The sequence below is a fragment of the Corvus cornix genome, chromosome 1, assembly GCF_000738735.6.
Source record: "Corvus cornix cornix isolate S_Up_H32 chromosome 1, ASM73873v5, whole genome shotgun sequence".
NCBI classification, from domain to species: Eukaryota; Metazoa; Chordata; class Aves; order Passeriformes; family Corvidae; genus Corvus; species Corvus cornix.
Window position 1 is genome coordinate 5,208,347 of NC_046332.1, and position 19,554 is coordinate 5,227,900.

The 19,554-nt window shown below is 49.7% G+C and overlaps 2 protein-coding genes across 3 annotated transcripts in view; one reads left to right on the forward strand and one right to left on the reverse strand.

Moving 5' to 3' along the window:
- Positions 1-9,227, forward strand: part of IGSF3 (immunoglobulin superfamily member 3) — a 94,830-nt gene extending 85,603 nt beyond the window's left edge. For both annotated transcript variants that reach the window (XM_039555835.1, XM_039555840.1), the window contains 3 exons: positions 1,158-1,565; positions 5,105-5,533; positions 6,251-9,227. In XM_039555835.1, coding sequence (XP_039411769.1) covers positions 1,158-1,565; positions 5,105-5,533; positions 6,251-6,501 — 1,088 coding nt within the window. In that variant the 3' untranslated portion in view covers positions 6,502-9,227. The remainder of the gene's footprint in view (positions 1-1,157; positions 1,566-5,104; positions 5,534-6,250) is intronic.
- A 262-nt stretch (positions 9,228-9,489) lies between these two features.
- ADPRH (ADP-ribosylarginine hydrolase) lies at positions 9,490-18,496 on the reverse strand. The gene is given in 5 exon segments (XM_010399482.4): positions 9,490-10,696; positions 11,378-11,645; positions 11,648-11,737; positions 17,111-17,457; positions 18,164-18,496. Coding segments are annotated over 5 exon segments (1,188 nt in total). The 5' UTR covers positions 18,259-18,496; the 3' UTR covers positions 9,490-10,308.
- Positions 18,497-19,554: the final 1,058 nt, after the last annotated feature.

The window sequence follows — 19,554 nt, forward strand, 5'->3', positions numbered from 1 at the left end:
TGGACGACACTGATGAAGGTGAGGTGGTGGAGGAGCTAAATATGGCCCCCACAAGCTGGGACAAAGGGCAAAGGGGAGAGGCAGGCAGGCAAGTACTGTCCCACAGCATTGGTACTTCATGGGGAAGCCTGCCTTGTCCTTGCTTGCTCCAGCTGCCTGTGTCTGGAAGATAAAATCCCTCAGGCAGGATGGATGCAGTTGGATATCAGGGCTGGAGTAGGGTGCTCAGTGCATTTTCTCTGTCTGGATTTGGCTGGCTAGACACAAGTTCTGTGGACGAGGGTGCAAGAGGGATATTGGATATGGTCCCCAGTGCAGCTTTGCCTGGCCACGCACGCAGACAGCGCAGCAGGCCATGGCCTGTTGCCAGTGCCAGCTCCTCGTTTCTGTCAGCAAAATCCCGAGGTGGCTGAGAGGTGGCCAGGGACGGGGGAGCTCTGACTGCCCCCTCCTTTGCACTGCCCACCTCTCTCTGGGAAGTACAGTGCTTGCTGCAGCAGCAGTACCAGGGAAGTCCAGGCTGCCCCTGGAAAGAATCGTGAGGGATTTAGGAGTGTACAACACGTCATTTCGCATAAAAGAGCTGATTCCAGTCACCCTCCTGTATCAATGAAATTGTGGAGCAAAAACCAGGGACATTCCCAAGGCAGCAAAACACTGCATGTGATTTTGCCCTCATGCCACTTCTCGTTTTGCAGAGGGGGTTCCCTGTAATCAGCTGTCTGTTCTCCACCTTGCTTTTTTTTTTCCTTTTTCCACAACAGGGGGGCTTAGTGCTTGGGGTGTGATCAGGCTACTGCCTCATCCTAGGAGGAGAACAAGAAAAGATTGAGGTGTGATCTCCCTTGATTAGGTCTGTGTGCACTTAGGACCTCCCAGGTCCTACCGGGAGATTGTGGGTTTGCAGTTCCCTGCACTGAATGGGTCATTGTTGGTGGCTAGCCTGAGGTTTGCAGAAGACCCTAAAAAACACAAGCCCTATTTTCTTCTCCTCCCCTTTTTTTTTGTCCTCTCCTTTCTCCCTTATTTTTTCCTCTACTTCCTTATTTCTTTTGTCACACCCCAGGATTGTGGCCATGTAGGAAAGGCTTTTGGGGAGACAAAAGGACCCTTGCAGCCCTTGGTCACGTTGCATTTCTAATGGCCTTTTCCCACAGATAACCGCCTGCAGGTCAACCAGACCCACAAGAACATCACGGTGCTGGAGAACGAGTGGGTGACCCTGGAGTGCCTGGTGAGCAACCGGACCAGCCCCTCATCCCAGCTGTCGGTGGAGTGGTCGGTGTGGCGGCCGGGCCGCGCCGACAAGGAGGTGGTGGCCTGGCTGAGCCGGCAGAGCACGCTGCACTACGGGGAGCCAGCGGCGCTGGGCGACCTGCGGAGCCGGCTGCACCTGGAGAGCCCGGCCCCGGGCCTCTACCTGCTCTCCATCCAGAACTCCACCGTGCGGGACAGCGGGGCCTACAGCTGCCGCGTGGAGGAGTGGCTGCTGGACCCCAGCGACCGCTGGTACAAGCGGGCAGAGGACCTCTCCGGGCTCATCACCCTCACGGTCAAGCAGCCAGGTGAGGAGGGTCTGGTGCCATCTGCCTTGAGCAGCCTTGTGCCCTCTGGGGCAAACACAAGTCACCATTTGTCTGTGAGGGTCTGGGCGGAGGGCAGGATCACAGGACAGACCATGCTGATTTCCTTTTTCCTTGTCTTCTTGATTGCACCCTTGCTTTTCTGGAAGGAGTGTAGAGCAAGTCCTGCAGACACAACTAGATGGGCCTGGGATTTTGTCACTGCATCTTGCATCTGCAATTTACTTTTTTTCATCACTTTTGGCAGATTGAATAGCACAGGCTCCTGATTTTACTCACATTTTCATTGAGAACAGGATGGAAGAAGCTACCTGTGATTCCCAGGTGTGTGCCCCAGGGGCAAGGTCCTTTCATGAAAAGAGGGCAGCAGAGGCACACTGCTGATTCTTACCGAGCTTGCTATCAACCAGCAGCACCCCCAGATAGATCCCTTTCTGCAGGGCTGCTCTCCAGCCACTCCTCTCCCAGTTCTTGTGCATGGTGTTACTTTGACCTAGGTGCAAAATCCAGGCGTTTCAACTTGTGAATTTTCATTCCATTAATCAAAGTCCAGAGCTCCAATCTATCTAGATCACTTTGTGAGGCCTCTTGTCCCTCAAGAGAGTCAGCAGGAGCTCCCAGTTTGCTATGGTCAGCAAACTTGCTAATGGTGCGTTCAACTCCTGTATCCAGATCTTCCATTGTTCTTTAAATGCCTTTCAGTAGTACCCAGGATAATCTTCTCTGTAACTTTTCCAGGAAATGAGGTTAGACTAACGGGTCTGTAGTTTCCTGGGTCTTCCCTCACGCCCTTCTTGTAAATTGGAATAATACTGGCCAGCTTCCAGCCAGCAGGCACCTTCCCAGACTCCCAGGGCCTTTGGATGATGTTCAAGAGGGGTCCTGCCATAACACCTGCCAGCTCCATCAGTATGCTGGGATGAATCCCATCAGGCCCCATGGATTTGTGGATACTCAGCTGAGACAGCTGATGCCTCCCAATGTCTGTGGATGGAAAGTGACTGTTCTGCAGTCGTGGTCCTCTGACTCACAGGACTGGGCAGTCCAAGGTCTATTATTTATTATATATATATTTTATATATATATAATTTATTATTATATAGTATTATTAAAGACTGAGGCAAAAAACCATCGAATGCCTCTGCATTTTCTTCATCCCTATTAATCAGGTGACAATCTTCAACAAGTATCACTCCCAACATTTTCTTCAGACATCTTGCTGTTACCATCCTTTAAAAAGCCCTTCTTGTTAGCTGACACAACACTGGCCAATTTCAACTCGAATTGAGCTTTGACCTTTTGTTTCTTCTCCCGGTATATATGAACTACAGCTCTGTAATCTTCCTGCAGAGCCTGACTTTGATCATACGATTTCTTTCTCCTCTTGAGCTCCACAAGGAGTTGCTGTTCAGCCAACGTTGCTTGACTTAGGACACAGTGGAGTTGCCTGCTCCTGTGCTCCCAAAAGGTGGTTCTTAAGACTGACCAGCACTGATGGACTCCTAAACCCTCAAAAGCGGATTCCCAGAGTACTCTGCTAAGTTTTGCCTGTTTTAACAACAGATAGGATGCAAAGGCAGTTTACCTTGGCAAATACAGATTCCCTATTTTTTGAGGCATGTGGCTCAAGATTAAATGTCTTAAAGGCTGTAGGTCAAAAAACTGTACAGTACTCCACTGAGTACTTTCCAGCTTCTAAAGCAATCCCTCTGCATGTTCTGCAGTGCTTCATGCCTGCCCATTCCAGCAAGTTGTCAGCTTCGTAACTGCAGCGGAGCTGGCAAAAGCATGAGGTCCTGGAAAGATTTTAGTGGTCATTCCTGGCAGAGATTTGTACTGTGGAGGAGGAGCATTCTCAGGAGACAGCAGAGCTCTTATCTGCCACGTCTTTGCTTGGGAAGTTTTGCTGGCCAAAGTGGCTTGAGCAAAGACATTTCCCCAGGCAATCCCTGTGCCCTGCTGGGTTGTCAGTACAGCTCTCCATCCATTGTGCTAATTGCCAGGCCTGATGGAGGGGATAATGAACAGCAGGAAAAATCTCTGAGGCTCCTCTTGAATTGCAGAAGAATGTGGAGTGGGAAGAAGAGAGGGATTTGGGAGTGCGCTAATTGAAGATAATTTTTTTTTTCTAAAAGTGCTTTGTTGTTGTTTGTTTTTGTTTCATAGCAGTCAGTACTTAACAAAATGACTAATCATGCTTGTGACTCATGTCTCATTAGTGAGGATCTCCAGCCTCATCTGTCAGGGCTATAATCATCAGCAAGGGTGGGGGGGAACCTCTTAGCACCTTCAGACATCAGTTCTCCTCTTTCTGCTTAACCTGCTGAAGGTGAGGGAGGCTTTGTGTTAGTTTTGACCAGCCATTTCCTTCCCTTCCTTCTTCTTACCTTAGTAGTCCCCAAAATCTCAGGACTTAACTCATTCCTGTTTCTGCTCAGGAGTCTTCCTTGGGACGATGTGAACTGAAAATACTTACATTGCTTATGGCCTGAAGAGCTCTGGCCTTAATGAAGGTTTTCCTCATGGGACCATTTAAAAAGTGTTGGGCTGGTGCTGTAATGAGAAGCCCACTAGGCACAGCAGCCCTATGGCTAACAAGAGCTGGGGGACAGCAGCCCCCTCCTGCAGGGAGACCCAGGGTCTGCACAAGGGAGGGCTTGCCCAGCTCTCCTTGCTGGAGGAGAAAGTGCTTCTTTCTTTGGTGAGCTATCGACTTGCCCTTCCTGCTCAGCTCCTGCCTTGGAAAGGGCTTTTTAATCTTTAAAGGAAAGCTTAGACCCAGATTGATTGTGATGCCTGGAGTATGTGCTCCCTGGCAAGATGACTAAACCAAATGTTAATTGCTCTTGAAGTCAGCCTTTAATCAACTCATCGTGGGTTCTGGCCACTCTGTCTCAGTTAGGTAAAAACATCTCTTTAGCCTTGCAGCAAGCACTAGAGGGGAAAAAAAAATTTAAGAGGAAGACTTGGAGTGTCATTGCTGAATCAGTGTTGAGGCCACCTCCATGGAGGAATCTCTTATCTAAATAACTTTCCAAGCTGCTGGAAAAGGTCTTCTTCTCTTCTGTCATAATGATTTTCAAGTCCTTTGAGCACTCTCAAAGAAATAAAAAGCAGGGAATGCAATGTTCCGTACAGCAGTAGCTGAGGAGGAGTAGCACATTGCTCCTCAGCACATGCATCAAACCTTGGTATCCTGACACATTCCCGTAGCACATCTGGATGAGCTGCAGCAGCTTTCTCCTCTCGTCCCTTAGTTGGGGTGAGGGTGGGCACAGGTAGGGTGGTGCTTGCGGCCAGCTCCTGTTTGACCCTGTGCTAGACAGTGTGTGGTGAGGTGTGGATGCTGTGCCTGCAAGGTTGGCCACAGAGGTACCTGTGAGTCTTGTCAGGCTGCATCAAGCTTTGGGTTTTGCTTGGATCATGCCCAGCACCAGAGTCACGACAGACTGTGCTGAAGCACGATGGTTTTGATCATAGCATTTTGCTCAGTGCTCACCTCTTAATTTTTGTCATCTCAGATCCTACCTTGCAGGTGGACACCGCCACCGCCAACCTCACGGTGCAGGAGAAGGAGTCCTTCCCGCTGGACTGCAGCATCCTGTCCCGCTCCAGCCCCGAGTCCCACTTTGCAGTGACGTGGTACAGCCTGCGGGCCAAAGAGGCGGGCGACCGCGCGGAGGAGGGGGAGGAGGAGGAGGAGAGGGAGGCAGTGCTGAGTGTGGGCCCTGACGCCATCTTCAGCCCCGAGGCTGGTCGCTGGGAGGGCCGCCTGCGCTTCCAGAGGCTCTCGGCAGTGCTTTTCCGGCTGACGGTGCTGCAGGCTGGCGGTGCCGACACGGGCAACTACTCGTGCCGAGTGGAGGAGTGGCTGGCAGATCCCAACGGCCTCTGGTACCGGCTGGCCGAGGAGGAGTCGGGGGTGGTCGCTGTGCACGTGCAGGATGCAGGTGAGGAGAGGTGACGACTGTCTGGGGCCATGGCCTGGCATTCCCTGTGTCTTTGGTTTAACCAAGGAGTGAATGGCACTTGGGCGAGTCTGTGGTGCTGGTACTTTTCCAGTCAGCTCGATGGCTCTTGCCAGCTCTTGCTTTGCTGGAGTATCTACACTGCACTCAGCTCTGTGCTGGGGCTGCTCACCCACAGCATTTACCAGCTGGTGTGTCTCAAGTCAGTGAGGACAGACCTTGCCACCCACTGGGATTTAACCCTCCCATTTGGGAGTAAGTTGGATTAGCTCTGCCCAAGGGTGCAGGCTGTGGCAGGCAGGTCTTCTCACAACTCTTGAAGCTGTTGGATGGTTTAGAGGCCCCGAAGGTAACTGAGATCATGAGATCTAAGGGAGATGGAGACTCTGGGGTGCTGCTGCCTTTGTGTAGCACCACTGAGAGAATGCAGGCTTTGCAAGTCTCCCTGCTTTATAAGATACTATAAAATCTCCACCAGGGAGGACTCTTATCACTCATGAAACTCTTGGGGGGATAAAGCTGAAATGTGCCCTGTTACAACTTTCTTCTGTTCTAACACTGGTACATTTTTCCCAGAGCTCCACCTCCTGCACTGACATAGAATAATGAGCATCTGAGGTTTTTTATGTTTCTGACGGAGTTTGCATGCCCTGATTACAGAGAAGCCATGAAATGTGACCACCCTGTGTCTCTTTCCAGGCTCCACCCTGCAGTCTGTCATCTGCTCCAATGATGCCCTCTTCTACTTTGTGTTCTTCTACCCCTTCCCCATCTTTGGCATCTTGATCATCACCATCCTCCTGGTGCGGTTCAAGAGCCGAAACTCCAGCAAGAACTCGGAGGGCAAGAACGGGGTCCCCTTGCTGTGGATCAAAGAGCCTCACCTCAACTACTCTCCCACTTGCCTAGAGCCACCAGTCCTCAGCATCCACCCAGGAACCATAGACTAAAGAGGCAGAGACACCTGTAGGGACGCACAGAGGGAGAGAAGCAGATACACCGGGAACCCTGAGGAACACAGTGGGGTTTGTTGTTCTTGTTTCTTTTGTTTCAGTGTTCTGTGCTTTGACACAGTGGCTGAGCTCTGCCCAGCCAGCAGGAGCAGGAAGGTTCAAGGCTTCTTCCAGCACCTGTGGGAACGTTCCCCCTCACCCCCCATGGACAGAGGCACTTGCTGTACATAGCGGATGTTCCTCTTGGACTAATTTGACTCACATCAGTTCCTGTCTTTTGGGCTGTTACTTTTTTATTGTTTCTTTTCTGGTCACTCAAAGAACTGTAGACTTCCCCTGCCCTCCACACAGTGTGGAGTTCCCAGGGGGTAGCTGGTCCTGGGATGATCTCTTTGGAAGTAAATGTATATGTTTTCCAGAACAAACTGGTTTTCCTTCTTGGACTCAGTGCCAGAGTGAAGAAGGTCTTTTCCTAAGGTGCACTGAGCTAGCTCCTTCCTCTTCCAAACCAGGCAAAGCCAGGTCTGTCCCCAGAGGGGTTAACTGGGCTGTCTCTCAGGAGGTCCATTTCAAAGACTGGCTGTAGCCTCAGCATCTTCTTGCCTCCATCTTGTTTTCTCAGGAGGGAGCAATTCACCTTTTGGGAGTGTTCCCAGGTCTTGGAGAGACTGAATATTGAGCATGTTTGTGGTCAGGACAAAAGCAGTTTAGTTTGTCTCAAGGAACTGAAGGGGGGAAAGGAAGGAGGACACCTGAAAGCCCTGACTATGTTGTAGCAAAGAGGGTCCTTGTGTGGTCTCACCAGAGTCATGCTCCTCCCTGGTGTCCATGCTGCCACCTCTGACAAGGCGGATCTCCTCTGTGCCCCAGTCATTTGGGAATGGGAGGCTTGATCCAGTCTCTGAAGGCTTCAACATGACCAAAGTAATGACTCTAAGAAGGAGGAAAGGATAAGCTCCACGGGTCGGGTTCACAGTCCCTGGATGGTTCAGCCACAGAGCCCAGTAGCAAACATGCCACATAGGGGGAATGTGCAGTTATAACCACCACGTGTCACGAGTTTTCCTGTGGCTGCACTACTTCCCAGTGTGAGCCTGGACAAAGCAAGGAACCTGCTGCACATCAGCACCCTGGGGACTTCCTGTCCCCTTGGCCAGGAGAAATCTTCCCCCTGCGTGTGTGTATGTGCATCTGCCTTTTGTTTCTGAGACTTGAGGAAGAGAATCCATTTCTCCAGAAGCTCCCACTCCTGGCAAAGTCACCTGCTCTTGTAAGAGTCGCTGTGGCAGGAAATGCTGTTCTTTCTGTGAAAGATATGGCTCTCGTGAACCAAACCAGGGCTCTTGCCACGTGGGGCACCTGACCTCCTGCACCCCCTAATGCCAAGAACCCCTGCCCTGTCCTGTGGAGGAAACCGCCTCCTCCCCCACAAGTGTTATGTCTGGCGGAAGAAAATGTTTGCCAAAAATGGCCTTTTGTTGTCTTCCTTGATGTCTTCCTGGCAAATCCGGCCATTTCTTTTTTTGCAGCGTGGCTGAAGCCAGCCAGGGGCAGATGGGCACAGCCGCAAGACCCCCCTGCCTCACGTGTGAGAGGTGCCATACCCACAGCCGTTGTCCTCTCCGGAGGGTCAGACTGCTCTTTGGGAGAAGAGGGGACCTCAGCAGATGCTCTGTAGCACTCAGTCAGTTAGACCCTGATGCCTTGATGTTTCAGAGGTGGTGAAGCTTCAGGTAGGAGATCTGCACCATGAAGCCTTGCTCCTGTCTGGGAGAGGACCCACATGGCTGCAGATAGTCTCATGCTAAGGCATTTGAAGTTGGCCACCTCTGCACCTCCACCAGAACAGCACTGGTTTCTTCTTCTGCTGGGAAGCCCCAGTTTCACTTGTCCCTCTGTGAAGTCTGCCTCCTCAAGACATAACTGCTTACTGGCCCCAGCATATGCATAAAACCACACTCCTATATCTGTATGTATCGCACACCCGCACACTTGTCTTCCCTTTCTGGCTAAGACGTCTGCAAAGAGAGGAGTGGGATGACGAGTGAATGGAAATGAAGAATCGAGGTGCAAACAGCTGCAGCTGCAGCCAGTGGGTATTGTTTCCTGACTGTGCTATCTCCTGTATGTACTGCTCCCGGGCAGGAACCACGACTCACTTCAGCTTTAAGGAAGAAGAGAAAATGAAGTCAGCGGGGAGCTGTTCTTTCCTGGGAGAGCTCTGCTCTGCACCTGAGCCACGCTCCTCCTCACCACCCTGTCTGCCTCAGAGCAGGGCTCTCCTGGAGGCCTGCCCCATGGCCCTGTCCCTCTGGGTGGATGGGGTCCCTTCCCAGCCCTGCGGTTCCTGCACAGAGCCCAGGCTTTCCTGGGAAGTGGCTCCCGTGGTGGTCCCTGAATGTACTTTGCTGGTGACATTTCTCCATTGCTCTGGCAGTGTGTTGCCCAGTCTCAAACTTCTCTCCGTTTTTATAAGGCAGACTCTTCCTGTAACGAGTTTTAACACAAAGCTTTTCAAACCACTCTCTCTGCGGTAACTTTCTGTAATGAATCCAAGAAGAAAGAGAGAGACCCTGTCCATGCATGATGTGGAAATAATGTTTGGGATTTTTAAAAAAAGAAAAAAGAAAAAAAAACCAACAAAAACTTTGTACTATGTTGCACTAAAACATGTTTTATACAACACACCCAAGAGCTGTAGTAAACTGTGTTGAAATTGTGAATCCTATTGCTGCTGGTTTTTGTCAGATTTGGGCTTTTATTTTGCCTTTATCTGCACTCCCTGCATAAGGGTGTGCTGAGGCCCTCTTCTTGGGAAGCCTCTCCCACTGCCCCTATTCCTGGATGCAGTAACTTCTTTCCCTACCATTGGTAGCACATCTCCTCTTTCTTGCAGCTGGAGCTTGTAGACACCTGGCACCCTCTGATTTCATAGCCCTTCCATCCCTTAACCCATGCCATAATAGAATATCACATTTAACAGAGGCCTGTCAGGTCTTTTTATTGAATGGGAAACACTGTTTTTGAAATTGTTCTGCAAGCAGTAAGTACTTTACTGTGTCATCGTCTGGATTTGAAGAAAACCCTTATTTTAATAGAATTATGCATAGCAAATGTTAAGCAAATTACCTTTAGTAACCTTGATGAAAGCAGAATATAATTCACTACTGAAGCTGATGTAAAATGCAACCTGTTAATTCTCATTACCCACTTTTGCCTTAAGTAAGGATTTGATCAGGAGTCTAGAATTCCCACATTCCCTGGAATAGGGAAGTAGCATGCTGCATTCCTACCTGTATCGCAGAAGTGGTGTGGAACTGGGCGAAATGTGCTGCTTACACACCTTTGAGGCTGGATTTGGGGTTTTTTTCCACACTGATTTAAAACAAAAAATATCCTCTGCTAAAATAATTTTGTAAGAAAGGTTTGTTGTCCCCAAACACAACGGGCTGCTTGTGCCCCCTGATCCCCTTGCAGGGGCAGGATGCTAGTTTGGGGCAGCCTGAGTGGGGTTTGCTGCCTGACTAGCAGGGCTGCAGTGGGTGTGCTCCTGCTCCACTTGAGGACCAGACAATGTGCAGCCACCCTGCAGCACAGGAGGGATGCCTCAGGGGACCATTGTGTGCTCCCATCAAACCACCAGCCCCTAACTAACACCAATGTGGCTTCCCCTGAAGCCAACACACAGAGAAAACGTCCTGGCTCACACTCATGAGATTTAATCCAGTGGGTTTGCAATCCAAGCGAGAGAGCATGGCACAGCCGGTGGTAAGTGTGCCCGTGGGCTGCCCTGCCATCTCCTGCCTAGATGATGCTGTACAAGCCCTTGGCTACCTTCTCCAGGCGGTCCTTGTACTCCAGGTGGGCGTAGAGGGAGGGGGGAACGCCCTGGAAGCCGTGAATGACGCCCCACCAGCTGGCGGCGATGGCAGCAGTGGAGTCGCTGTCGCCCCCGTGGAAGAAGGCGCGGTGGGCCAGCTCCGTCCAGGAGTCCCCCGCGCCCAGCAGGGCGTCGTAGGCGATCATGGGCGCGTCGTGCCCGCTGCTGCCCGCCCAGCCGCTGTAGCTGAGCGAGGTGTAGAACGAGTCTCTCTCTTCCACGCCGTACTTGGGCGGGAACGTGGGCGGCGAGACCCCGTCCGCGATGCCTCTCTCCTCCAGGTATTTTCTCCACTGCTCTTCGAAGTAATACCTGCCAAACAGGGGATGGGATGGAGCGGCTCTAAGTTGTCCCAGGGCAGCAGCACACACCCAAGCACCACGCAGGCACCAGCGGAAAACGCGCCACATCAAGAGCCCGAAGCAAGGGCTCAGCAGGCGGCCCCCATTTGTCAAAAGGGACATGATTTACAGTAAGAGGCACAGGGACATGTTTCAGTGAGTTAGATTTCCCCTCCCTCCAGCCACATGGGAGAAGGCAGCCCAACACCTGCAGGATTCAAAGGCTCAGAGTGAGAACTGAGTCATCCTCCCAAATTCAGAGCAGTTCTACCTCTGTGTGTGTGCCCCTGCACACAGAGCTGCAGTGAATATGCAGTCACATTTGGTTATAACTTTCAAACTGAGCTCAGCCCTAAGCCTAGTACTGTTCCCCAGCCCTGCTTCCCATCTTTCATAAGATCAAAGTTGTGTGAGATGACCAGTCCACCCACTTCATAGTGGATCCAAAAAACGGTCACAACTACAAGACCCAAACACAACTTGCCTTTTTTTTTCACCCAAGCTAAGGTATTCTGAATTGATTTAATCCTATGGCAGGCGAGTGCTGCCCTAGGAGTTTACCATAATGTGATTACTGAAACTTTAGTATGAGCAGAGCTCGCCCTGTCGTACGACGGCTTTAAGAAATGGCAGTGCAGGGAGTGCAGCTCACCAGTGCTCCATGTTCTCCTTCACGAAGAAGCCGGAGTCCTGCACGTAGGCTTTTGCCTGGGGCAGAACGTCCATCAGCCCCTTCCCCCAGGCCGGGGGGGGCACGCTGTTCACTGCATAAGCCGTGAAGAGGGCTGAGGCCAGGGCCCCCAGGTAGCCGGTGGGGTGGTGGTGGGTCATGCGGCCGCTCTCGATGCTGACTTTCACAAGGGTTTCCAGCTGAGCGGGGTCGTAGAAACGCAGCCCGATGCACATGGCGCGCATGGCACCCCGCAGCCTCCCGCCCGGGGGCTGAACGGGATCCTCCAGCCATCCGGCCGCCCCGGGTCCAGCTTCATGGTGCTTTCCAGAGACATGGCGCCTGGAGAGAGCAGCCACAAAGCCCAAGAGAAAGAAGAAACAGAAACATCAGCAGGAGACAGCTCGGGAACAGGGGAAGACAGGCAGGGCAGTGGGGAAGAAAGCACTGCTCTGCATTGGAGCTTCCCTTTAAAAGCATAAGTTGTCTGCTCACATACATATCCTGCCTGAAACTGCTGGAGCATCCTGCGTCCTCCCCAGCAGACCTGATAATTTTTGTTTGTGAAAATAATTAAAAGGTCTAGGGGGTAGGAAACACTTCGCTGCTGAGCTACTGACATTATTTATATTTACATTTCATGTTATCCATAAAACATATATACTAATAGATATATACGCATAGATATCTCCCTGTAAACAGAAAGGTTTGTAGGATCTCTGACAAAAGGCAAGTCTAGGTAACTGCTTTTTCAGTTTAGCCTTTTTTACAGGACTTTTAAAGGCAGAGACCCCACAAACTCCTCAGGAATCTTTCTATTGCCTCACTAATAGAAAATGTACTGACAGAAAATGTTTTCCAGCTCTCCCTTGCTGCAGTTTACGTTTGTCAGAAAGCCTCGAGTGTAGCACCTCCTTCACCTCAACATGGTCTGCATAACTGGCTTTACTGTACTCCTCTTCCATAAGCTGAAGAACAAGCGTACTAGGTGACACCAAAGGTTTGTCCAGCCCATTAGTTCATCTCCAAGCACTGCCACTAAAGGGTAACTACAGAAAGACTATACAAAATGAGGCAAGCCCATCTCCATCTCTTTCATATTTCTGATATTTACTTTTTGAAGAAATTACTCTGCTTCTTCCAGTGCTGCTGCTTCAGACTAACACTTGTCCAACACATTCATAGGACAAAAAAACACACCCAAATTTCAGAGCCCAGCCAAGACAGTGGAATGTTTTGAGAGTTACGCCCAAATTCTCGTGTGTGAAGAAGAAACAGATTTGGAACATTAAATTACCTTTGATTCTCTTCTACCTTGCCTTTTTCTCCTAGTCTTCCCTTCTGGCCCAATCTGAAATAGTTCTTTTCCAACAGGAGGGTAAATCAAGGCAGGTTTCAAGCAGCTTCATTAAAGTTTTGACGTGTTGGACAACGGCAAAGGTGGACTCCACAAACCCCAGTGTGCTCAGTCCTCTCTCAGACACACAGGGTCAACCAGCAGCTGGCTGTTACCACACCCCCAAAACTAGACTGTTGCTCCTACACTTTGTTCCCTCACTGGCACAGGTAGCTGATGAACTTGCAGGTGCTCTGTTACTTGGGAAGTCAAACTAAATAGAACAGAGTAGCAAGGAGGAAGCCTGGTCAAGCAACTTCACCTCACTTTGGTGCAACTCAGTCACCATGATCCGTGACCTTGCTAATCACAGCAAGGCACTGCACTAAGTCCCCTGCAGAGCTCTTGGCTTCTGCACTTTCGTGTACATGTTTGGCAGTAGGGTTTGGTTTATGGCAGCCTGTTTTACCTGCATGTACAGCACCCTTGTAAGTGAAATATCTCCAGATCCATGCACAGCTTTAAGACTGGCTTCTGGACATACACTGAAAATAACTAGCAGCTGGCCTCTGTCAGGAATAATGTCACGTGCTGGGCCAAGTGTCTTTAGCTCTACTGGGACCAGTCTCTGACTGAAGTGCCTGTGAGTTTGCTTTTAGGATGTCTCAACATGGGAACATGTTCAGGCTTCTAAATCTGCTTTTTGTGTAGTTTACTAATTCAGCGCTGGCTGCTGCGTATCAAAATTGTTAAGAGGGATATCAGTATCATTTCCAGCTTCATGATGACTAAAAGAAAATTGAGGCAATTTTCTAAAAATCTCACCTTACCAAGCATTGTACTTAATGACCTGTAACAGGACATTAAAATGAACCTGTCAAACAAAGCCACATTCTTAAAAAGATGTGCTAACTACTCTATTTGTATATTCTGGTAAAAGAGAACTTCCAGGAAGACAGGGAGGAGGGGAGAGAGCACAGGGACTAAGGTAGCTTAAAATCAAAATCTGCATAACAAAACCAAAGATTACTCTTGCTGAAACTTCGAGAAAAACATTTCTTCAGGACATGTATGGGCAGGATGAGACCACACACCTCAGTTCTTCATTAAAAAGTGAGGTTGTTCTTGCACTAATTGTAGTTAAAAGAAAAAGGAAGATGACAAGGCTTTAAATGGAAAGAAAGACTGGTTATTTTGCAATACAATTTGCTTGCAGCTTTACGCCTGTGCATATTATTTTAGGAGATGACTACTGATAACTTGGAAGTGGAAAAAATTGTGTAAAACAAACCAGTGTATAACAGCTAAGACTCCTAGCATTTATGAAGTATTGTAAGTATTATCCTCAGGCTTTGAAACAGTTAAAATATTAAAACATTGGAAAGCCAATTTAGGAAGACAAAGCTGGAATCACACCAGGTCTTTTTTTTAAAAAACTGCTGTAGGGAGTTTTTGAATTAGGAAATTGTTTTGGAAATCCTTCACAACCTGGTTAGGAATCCTTTGTACTAACAACAGGAAACTAGAAGTCACCTAACCATGGTACTGGTCTAATGTTACAGCAGGGATACTGTAACACGCCTATACCAAACCAGGAGTCCGGTGGGAAGGCAATCTCTAGGGAGGGACTGTTGGTAGGTGTTGGAGAGCTGCTCATTTCCCCAGCCGCGGCCGGGGCTCTGCCCAGGAACTCTCCCAGTCCCGGCCCGAGGGTCCTTCCCGCGCAGGGAGCACAGAGCAGCCAATGGGAGCGAGGCTGAGCAGGGGCTGGGGAAACCCCGTGCCGCCCTCACGGCCCCTCGCCCGGGGCTGCGCGGCGGGGGGACGAGAGCCCGACAGTCTAAGGGAAAAACAAATACAAGGAAAAAGTCGTGTGTGAATTCAGGCAACCTGAAAAAGTTTCAAGAACAGCTGGACCCTATTTTTGGAATATTCCACTTCTCTAGACTCTTCATGAGCACAGACAGTAACAGTTGCTTGGGATGAGATAAAGGTGAGATAAAAAAACTACATAGTGGTAAATAATTCCAAAGGGAGAGAACTTGGACCAAAAGAGTTTTGAAACAGATTTCCTGGAGAGGCACTGTAGTTATACTGTGAAAAAAGATGCGTGTCTAAGCTTGAGTAGCTTAATTCAGTGGCTTTGTAGTCTGCAAAGAACAATGAATTTGGGGCTGTGGCACATCACGAATAGCAATAATAGATGTAGGGGTTACCTTGTCACTGAATTACCACGGTGAGTTCTCTCCTGGGGCTGCGTCCCTGAGGGACCCTGCTGCGGCTGTCCTGTGACAACGAACGTTGTGGGAATCCCTTTGTTACCGCACCTTTGCGCTTTCAGGTCTGGACTCCCTCATGTGAGCCATCAATGTGACTTTCCCCCACTGTTCTAAGGAAATCTCTTCTGTGTTGAGTGAAAAGTTACAACAATAACTTTCCATTCTCAGCCTTCAGGGCTGCAATTCCCTGGTGAGTACTTAGGCCGGAACAGCACGACCCTGGGTTACGTTCTCAGTTAAAATCCATTTATTCTGAACTGCCAAAAGAAGTTAGTGGCATGCAGCTTTTATCATTAGGACTTACCAATATGGCATGGAGACTCCAGACAGCAGACAGCTTTTCAGGGTATGGATTAGGTATTCCCTTCAGTGGGAATTAAACTTCTAAGGGTCAGGATTTAAGCTCTCAGAGCTAGCATACCTTTCCTGTGGCTGCAGCAGGAGCAATTCAGATTTTACGACGTTAAATTGTTTTTGGACCCTCTAAACAATGGGTGTTTCTTTTTTTACCTAGACAATCTGACCTTTCCTTGTCACTCCTCTTGGCATCCATAGCAAATTTGCTTTCAAATTCTTCACTTCAAAATGGGAACTTCTTGTGGGCATATTACAGCTCAGTCACAGAAGGAATGCAGCACTAACATTTAAATTTACTAACATTTAAAATTTAGGTTCTTCTCCTTTTCATCTTAGGTTTTCATCACCAAGCTTAGAGGGTGAAAATACCTTCCAGGTACTGTCTTACTGCCAGCTGTGGTTAGTCCACCTTGGCTGGGGGAACTAAACGATGCTGCTTCACCAAAACTGCAGTGAATCTCTTGGAAGTGTGATCTGCCAGCTTTTGCTATCCTGACAAGTATCATTACTCCTTCCTAAATATTTTATTGATTAGGCCACTTCAACAACTGGGATTTACGGGTGTTAAAGAAGACTGGTAATTTAGTTCTTGACACAAGGATAGGAGACCACTATGGAAAGGTATGTAGAATAAATTCCTGTTCAGGTTTCCAACCTGGTTTGTTTTGGAAATGCACAGCTCTAATACACTATGCTCAGTGGCAAGACTTGGCCTTTCCCATGTTTAATGTCAAGACAGAACACTCTTGACATACTCTGGCCACTCCAAATAAGCATGTCTAAGCCTACATACAATTTTAATGTATAAACTTTGCACAAGACTGCTGAATTTGAGTGTTTCCTGGATACTTCACACTTCCTGCACTGGTCAAATTAGAGGCCCAGCCTAAGCAGCTCCAGTTTAAATGTAATCCAAGCATCCAGAATGGCCTGGGCCACGAGCACAGAGACAGATGGAATCCTTGGGGAAGAGCTGGGTGAGGAGGGCTGGGTGAACTAGGAGCCAAAGAGATATGTTGTACATGTCTTGGCTACTGTAGCCATCAAGGTGCCCTTCCTGAATACTGCCAGGCCCACTGCCTGTGACACAAACTCAGCGCCACTGTGTCTGTGCAGAGAAAAGAGAGATGGTGGAAGTACAGGGTTCAGAATAGAAGATTGTGGCCTGACTGTCCTGTTGCAGAAAGCAGGCATGCAGAGCTAACCACAAGCAGACTTTGGGTTTAATATTTAATATGTAATTATTCCAAGCAAGGATCTCTGTGCCTTTAAATATATTTTACATGTAATTTGTTGCATTTATGATGAGAAATTCTGTATTAATTCTGTTTAAATGTGTTGCTTTAACACAGCATCTCAGTGCATTATAATCAGTGCATTATACTGATTGAATGTGCATTTTTTATGCACTGAATGTAGGAATCCCAAGTGCAAAACCCATCACCCTTCCCGAGTTCAAGGCCAGGCCTCAAAAACACCTGTAAGAATGTTTTCTAAATGTGGGCAAAACAGTATCTTTTTCATCTAGTTCAGAGAAGCCCAAACCACTTCACCTTGCCGCCTTCTGTTCTCTTTAGCTCATCCTGAAACAGGCACTGAGTGTGGTTTTGCTTTTACATAAAACACAGTTAACACTCTGAACAGCCAAAAGCAGAGCCAGGGCCAACCCCAGCTGCAAGCTGCAAGAGAGACACGAGCGCCAGCACAGCTCTACCCAAACAGTACGATGGATGGAGGGGTTACCTGGAGCTCTGCCCTCCATGTCATTCATGCACTCCTTGTAGTTCTTTGCAAGCAGAGTGTAGAGATGTGGTAAGCTTGGGTTTTTCCCGGCAGCTACCAGGGCTTCTGCCGTGGCCAAGTGCATCACGGTATCATCGCTGACTCTCCAGCCTTGGATGCTGAAGTTGCCCAGTCCCCCCATCTCTGCCAGCTCCTTGTGGATGACTGGGCCGCTCTTCTGGAACTCCCACCTCCCATTGTAATAGCCCAGCGTGTCACCAACTGCACTCAGCACTAAGGATGCCACATAGTTTTCTATCTCCTTAGGACATATTTTTTGTCCCATGACTACTTCAATGTAGAAGACACTACAAAAAACAAAAAACAAAAAAAAAAGAGAAGGAGAATAAAAATTAAATTTTTCCCAGTCCAGTATGGGCTAAGCTCCAGCAGGCTGGACACCCTGCCTGGCACACGAGTCTCACTCAGACGACGTGTTTCTTCATAGCGCATGGACCCTGTGCACCTACCATGAGTAAGTGTGTGGCAGCTCCCGTGCAGCCCAGCCCCGGGCCAGGGGCAGCTGGACATGTCCTGCTGGGACACTGGCAGCAGCCCGGGACAACGCTGCATACTGTACCCGGTTCAAAGACCAAAACCCAAGGGCTGAACCATGTGCAGGGTATGTGACCACAGCCATGTTCTCCACCCTTCTGAGTGCATGAACAAGCTCAGATCAGCGCCCAGAGGCTTTTGTACCCTGGGCTAAGGCGAGGCTGACCCTCAGAGGTACAGAAGTAAGGGGTATGGGGTAAGGTTTGGCTGAGCTGCTCAGCTTTGGCAGGGCCAGGCAATGGCGGTGACACCTGGCCCTGCTTCTCGGGCAGGCTACAACAGCGTGTGCTCGCACAGGCAGCGCTCCCACCCCGCGGCTACTTCAACCATGAAATATCAACCACGCCCTCGCCCAAAAACCCTCCCCAACTCTGGGTGTGCGTCTCCCTTTCGCTTGTGAGAAGCGGAAGCGGGGAAGGCCGGCGGGCCTACCCGAGTCGGGGCCCCGCGGGTACTTACACGGCGAGCCCCCCCGATGGCTGCCAGCCCGGCGAGCACGGCCACCACCTCGAGGCAGACTGCGAGGAGCCCACAGGGGCCCGCCCCCACGCCATGGGGGCGCGGCTGGGCCTCCGCAGCCGGGGGCCCGGCCTGTTTAACCCGTCCCGGGGCCGCTGCCCTCGGCCCGTCCCCCCGCGGCCTCCCGGGGCGGTGTCACCGGCCACGGCTCCTCCTCGCCAGCCCCCGGGCCCTCTTTGGCGGGCCCTCCCCTGGCAGCCCCCGAGCCCTCCCTGGCAGCCCCCCGGCCGCGGCCGGCTCGGCGCGGCGCAGGCGGAGGCGGCTTGGGCTTGCTTTCATTTTCGGGGCTGCCTTGGGGCAGGAGCGCGGGGGGGAACCCTCGGAATCGAAACGGGCACGTGGGAAATGAAGGCGACGCATGGAAACGAAATGTTTCCTAAAAAAAAGAGGGAAAAAAAGGCGCTTTCAGCAGTTCCTTTGCGTGAACAACCCCCCCTGCCCTCCTCCTGGCTGAGCAGGGTTCCACTCAGTGTCTGCGCTGCAGACAGATCTTGGGAGAGTTTTGCTTAGCCTTGGTTTATATTTCCCCTCCTTGCTGCAGCCTGAGGAGAGGCTCCAGCCTTTTCCGGGGACCTTTGCCCCTCTGCCTGCCCCCTTAAAGAACCATAGAATTGACACTGAAACTGCAGGAAAAACAGAAACTTCCAACAACATCTTTTCAATGTTAGAGAATCACGGCATTCCTTTATTCTGGCTGGGATGTTATTTCAGCCAGGATGTGCAATAGAAATTATTTCATCCACACTTTCCTGTGTTGTGCAGTGAAAATCATTCCACCATACATGGTTCTTTACTAGACTTTTCACCTATTTATACATAAAAATCTCTAAAGACATTCATGTTCATTGGTCCTAAATTACAAAATTCTTAGTATTCGATCTCCTGTTGGTTATTGATCTCTTTGCCTTCGATGCTAATTAGGTCCTCACTCTGTTTTTTTTCCCAGCCCAGGTGTCTCCAACCACACCAGGGCATAATTTTCGTTAATGCTCGTTTATCTCCTCTATATCTTCTGGCTACTCCCAATCTGTAGATGTTAACTCATCATGCCTCACCCAACTTCAGTGAGCAGAGTCTTTTGAAGAGGAGCTTCAATTCCCTCTCCCTGGGCAAAGGCAAACAAATCTCTGACTAAAGTTACATTAAAAAAATTTTAAGTTGTATAATTTCCAACAGAATCATCAGGGTTGGAAGAGACTTTCAAGATCACCAAGTCCAACCATTCACCCAGCACTATCACTTTAACCCCTAAACCACTGAACCAGCATCCAGCACCACATCCAGACACCTCTTGAACACTGCCAGCGGTGGTGACTCCACCACCTCCCTGG